We start from the raw sequence: 5,307 nt of genomic DNA, 5'->3' as shown, positions 1-5,307 counted from the left end.
ATTTTCTATTATTTTGTATTGGATTGGATACAGGACTTTGTATTCAATCCAATACAAAATGGGAACAAAATTCAAACTCTCATTTTGTATTGGATTGAATACAAACTCCTGTATCCAATCCAATACAAAATGAGAGTTTGAATTTACCAAATGCATACTTTGTATTTATTTTTCATTATTTTGTATTGGATTGGATACAGGAGTTTGTATTGTTTGTTGTTATTGTTTGTTTGGAACACGACCGATGGACGATCGCAGCGGGACCAGGTAAGTGATCGGTAAAGCCGAATTTTTCTCACTGTATTTTCATACAGTGAGAAAAGTTCAGGTTTATCGATTTGAAGCCCGTACCAAGGTCGGGCTTAACGGTCGGTTGGTTAAACACTATAAAAAAAATGTAAGCTGAATGTTTGAATGCTCTAAGTAGATATGGTGTAACTTGCTACCCTGAAAACACTACTATAAACATTGTGATTGCTGAGACATTCCTGTCCGGAGTGGCAGGGGGTGACACAAACAGTAACAAAAAGAAGCTGCGGTTGTCAGGGTTAACGGTGCAAGCTTCAAGCATGTGGTGGCATCCTGTTGCTATGGACAACGGCACGGATACATTGAACACTGCAGGAAGCCCAGTCACTCTGACTAATAACTTGGACTTTACACAACAATCTGGACCAAGGCAAATCAACTCTACCTAAGAATTATTTCAGTTTTTCCTTGTATTTTCCACTTTTGCTCTAGTTCTGCTATTGTTCTGTTATTATCCTTTGATTAGTTTTTATTTTTCTGCATTTGTTTTTGCACTGTTTTTGTATGTTTTTACTTATTAAACACTATAAAAAGTGTAAGCTGAATCTTTGAATGCTCTAATTAGATATAGTGTAACTTGCTGCCCTGAAAACACTACTATAAACATTGTGATTGCTGAGACATTCCTGTCTGGAGTGGCAGGGGGTGACACAAACAATAACAAAAAGAAGCATGTGACAATCCCTTGTGTTCTATCAGAGAAGAACGATCCACGAAAAGTTATAAATTTGGATTTGTCTACCGATTCTGTGCGCTGGGATTTGACATTGTTGAATGGAAGTGAACATAAAGTTCACCTGTTTACAAATGGCGTCTCTACGAGTTATAGACCAAATTCTAATGTTGATGAGAGGGAATTTAAAAGAGGCATCGCTAGTCTCACCTTGCACAATGTTCAGAAAAGTGATGAAGGGGAGTACAGATGTGTTGTGTATGTTTCTGGTAACAAGCTCCAAGCTGTCCGCACTTTGGAGGTGTCAGGTGAGTGGGGATAGTGAATAAAATGTGAATGTGATTATAGACACAGAAGTTTTACAGCGGCTGGAGAAAGCAACCATCAGGGGACAAGCTGACATATCCGGAAGTGTTAACTGCCCCAATGACCAAAGTTTTTAAGACAACAAAGATTTCTTGTATTGTCCCCTGGAAAATTCAGTATTAACCTTTTTCTTGTGCAGAGTGGCCTAAGTTTTGTTTTTCAGTAAGTGACAGGGTTGCGATAAAAGTGCAGTAACTGCATTTTTAACTTCCCATTTTTACACAGGTCTTCCGAGCAAATACTGTCCAATGCTGAGCAGGGCCACATACTGAAAGCTAGTGGTGTTCTTATATAGGGGGAGCTCAATCTGCACTTCACCAATGCTGGGTGCCCTGGTGTAGCCACCCACAACATGCAGAGTGGCAGCAATTATACTGTGATCCAGCACCCAGCTTTGGCTGAGAAGCATGAACAAAGCATTATCCACCTGAAAATAATGGCCAATGGCTGTGCTAGCATATGGTATGTTGGAACATCAGTGCTTCAGGGTTCCTAATATAGTCTAAGCCTGCCACTGATCAGAAATAATAGGGATGGGGTAAATTTTTGACTACACCTGACACTGACTACTAATGCCTTGAAATTTACCATTAGTACCACTGACCCCCAATGCAAAGAAGGGAAGATCTTGGTGGCCTTCCACATGATTGTTTGGGGTTACCATTGATGCCCATTATTGGATCTTTTTTTACTCTAACCATAAACCATATCAACACCCATTCTATTGGCCACATGTCCAGATATTTAGCTGATAGTATTATGGATCCATTCAAGGTGTCCGTTCTAACCAATTATGTTGTAAACTAAGAAGGCAATAGCATCTCTGTGCACTCAGTCGGAGTGATGTGCATTTGGTATCTCAGAAAAAAAGTTGCAATAGTCCTTATACCCTTTACTGGCCAAGTCTGCTCCCACCCCCAATGTTCGTGACTTTTAATTCATGACTACAGGTAGTCCCAGAGTTAAGGACATCCGACAACCAGACGAGTTCTATATATGAATGTGTTCAGGACAAAGGCTGGATGGGGGGAGGGGGCGGTTTGCATGACTTGCAGAAGAAATCTTTTGCTAAACACAGCTGAGGTTGTGGGTGATCTTAGGGGGATGAGGATTTTATACAGTAACTGACTCCACGCTGCCTAATAATATGTTGAGACATCTGTCCCAATTGCATTTATTAAAATAATGTTCCTGTTCCGACTTACATACAAATTCAACTTAAGGACAAACCTACAGTCCCTATTTCGTATGTAACCCGGGGACTACCTGTATTACTAGAAATAGTTTGGATGTATAGGAAGGCGGGGGGGTTAAAACAACTACAGATTAAAAAGACTAAAATCAACTATTAAAACTGCATCACAGATGTCTTTTTTTTTTCTCCACTTTACCTTGGGAGCATGATATGTACCAGCTCCACCTATAATCTATGGTCATAAGGCAGAGCCAGGCCAGTATCCCAGCCAACTGCTGAAATATAAATGCGCAGTGGCCTTGTGCATGGATGCAAGATATCTGTCATTGTGATCCTCCTGCTGTTTGTATCAGGTTAGGTAAGGAACTGCCCCTATCAAGATGGCAGTCAAGACCAAGAGCCATGGTATTATATATTCTGGGCGAGTATTGATTCCAATTATGTCCTAGAGTTTTTTCAATGCATTAGGCTATGTTTACATCAGCAGTTTCTGAGCATTTGACAGCCACCAAGCCTGTTCAAAGTATATAAGCACTTGAGTGGCTCCAATGATCAGTTGGCTGATGGTCCCAACCACCCTATTCATTCCCTATGCACAGCCATAGGCAAAATGCTGTTTTATAGTGGCTGTGGTTTCCTGCCTTTAGGAAGTGCTCCTCTCCCAACCCTCCATGTCAACATATTCTGTTATACTACACATACTACTTTGTTTGGCTAATTTTTATATTCTATTTTTACAGCAAAGCCAGTTGTCACCTTGTCGTCTAAGGAAGTCACAATTACACTTGGCAACGAGCAATCCGTTATATGTTACATAGATAAATTCTATCCAGAATCTGTAAAAATTCGGTGGGAGAAGCACAGTGCATTCTCTGTGTCTGCTTTGGATAAGCAGACTTGTACCAGTGTGCCAACGCCGGACGGTGACGGGACGTTCAATGTGACCAGCTTGATGTCCGTGAAGCCGTCCAGCTTACGTGATGATGGAGATCAATACTCCTGCATTGTCAGTCACAGATCTTTAAAGAGTGATTATGCTGTAAATTTTACTGTCACAGTACAAGGTAATTAAGTGTACTTAAAGATAATGGTCAAGAAAAATTTGAAGGTCCGTGCATTGATCCAATTCAGTGTTTCTCAGCCTTTTTAACAGAGAGGAAACCTCTTGAAATAACGTTCAGGTCTTCAGGGAACCCCTCCTATATATATTATATCCACAGCTCACAGTATATTAGTGTGGTGGTCAATAAGAAGAATGTCTCTTACATTGCTGGCCATTGGGAAGAATGTCACTCTTACAGCCAAAAATATCATTGGGGTTACTAAAACTGACCTGGGAGTCACAATTGGTCAAGGAACCATTGGCAACCTCTGGAGGAACCATAGGGTTCCTTGGTGCCCTAGTTGTGACACACTGGTCTAATTTATTCTCATTTTTTTTATTTTTTCATTGATGAAAATCTTAGTATGCAACCAAGGTTGTAAGAAAGCATATCTAGGCACAAGAAGCAAAATTGTAATATATTGCAGCTCACCTTAGATGTGAAAGCTGTATGTTTCATTCTCTTGAAGGGTAATTTTCTCAGAGGGATACTTCACTGAAATTAGTGGATTCACTAAAGTGAATTACCCCTCACATGCATAACCCACCATGGCAAATAAATTAGCTTAGTCCATTTAGTCAATCACTTCCTTTTTCTGACTTCCTGTCTGGCAAAATCATTGTCACCAGAACAGGAAGGGAGTTGAATATTTTTAGATCCCTAAATATCACTTCAAACCTAATATGTACAATTTTCATTCCTCCGAACATTTTGTGTAAATAAGGGGAGTAAGGCAGGGACCTCTGAAAGTAATTAATGAGTTTTCTTTTGTTCAAGAAAAAAATTTCTCAGCCCAATGTTAATTATTGGTCTGTTTTATGTCATTACAGAGCCACCTACAAGCAGTGTTCTTCTGTCAGTGTTAATACCCATCCTTATTTTGGTTGTAGCTTTTGTGATATCGGCCTGTTTTATTTTCAAAAAACGTAAGTACAATTGATTTTTTGTAAATGTAAGAGTTTGGGGTCATTCTTTTTTTTCTTTCCTAGTATTTTAAACTGATTTTTTTTCCAAAGGCTGGTTTCACACATTGGTGCCTTTTGAATAGCTAAACAAAGAGGCAATCACAACCCCCCCCCCCCCCCCCATTGCTGTGCACCATATTTATAGTAATGCACTTCCATGCAACGCCAGGCAAACAGCTAAATGTGCTGCAAAATGCATCCATAGGAGCTGTTTCACCTTCCACAGGTGTATGTATTTTATGAATCTTTAGATTTATAGAGCTGGGCCACACAGCCTTTCCAGCTTTAGACCTGAATTGTAGAAAACCTAGCCTGCTGTTTAACGGAAAGAATAAACGTCCCTTCTGTTTTCTGTGTTATTTTTAGTTAAACCTGTAGCCAACCTGATCAACATTGCATCTAGTATGTTATATAGTGAACATTATGTGCAGACCTTTGGTGAGTTTGGGGGCCACAAATGAGGTGGCCAATTCTTCAAAGGTTGACAAAAACATGTCTAGACACTACACACGATAGATGGTCAACAACCGTCGTCCAATCCGATCCGCCGGTCCGGTCGTTCATTTCCAACGACTATGCTCGTTCCTCGGCGTCGTTGGTTACTTTTTTTACGAACGATTTTTGGCCAATCGGTCGTTTGTCCTTCGTTCGTCGTTCATTTCCAACGATAAAAAGTGGAAGTGTGTACGCAGCTTT

At 40.2% G+C, this 5,307-nt stretch overlaps 1 protein-coding gene across 1 annotated transcript; it reads left to right on the top strand.

The window, feature by feature from the left end:
• Nucleotides 1-874: 874 nt before the first annotated feature.
• Nucleotides 875-5,049, top strand: LOC140321193 (natural cytotoxicity triggering receptor 3 ligand 1-like; the record flags this gene model as incomplete). The annotated part of the gene is made up of 4 exons (XM_072398043.1): nt 875-1,290; nt 3,284-3,607; nt 4,477-4,572; nt 4,978-5,049. Coding segments are annotated over 4 exons (908 nt in total), but the record flags the coding sequence as incomplete, so codon positions are not given.
• Between the last annotated feature and the right edge of the window lie 258 nt (nt 5,050-5,307).

Source organism: Pyxicephalus adspersus, unplaced genomic scaffold, assembly GCF_032062135.1.
Source record: "Pyxicephalus adspersus unplaced genomic scaffold, UCB_Pads_2.0 Sca1223, whole genome shotgun sequence".
Taxonomy (NCBI): Eukaryota; Metazoa; Chordata; class Amphibia; order Anura; family Pyxicephalidae; genus Pyxicephalus; species Pyxicephalus adspersus.
The sequence above is the reverse complement of the archived record's forward strand: the minus strand, read 5'-3'. Positions and strand labels throughout refer to the sequence as shown.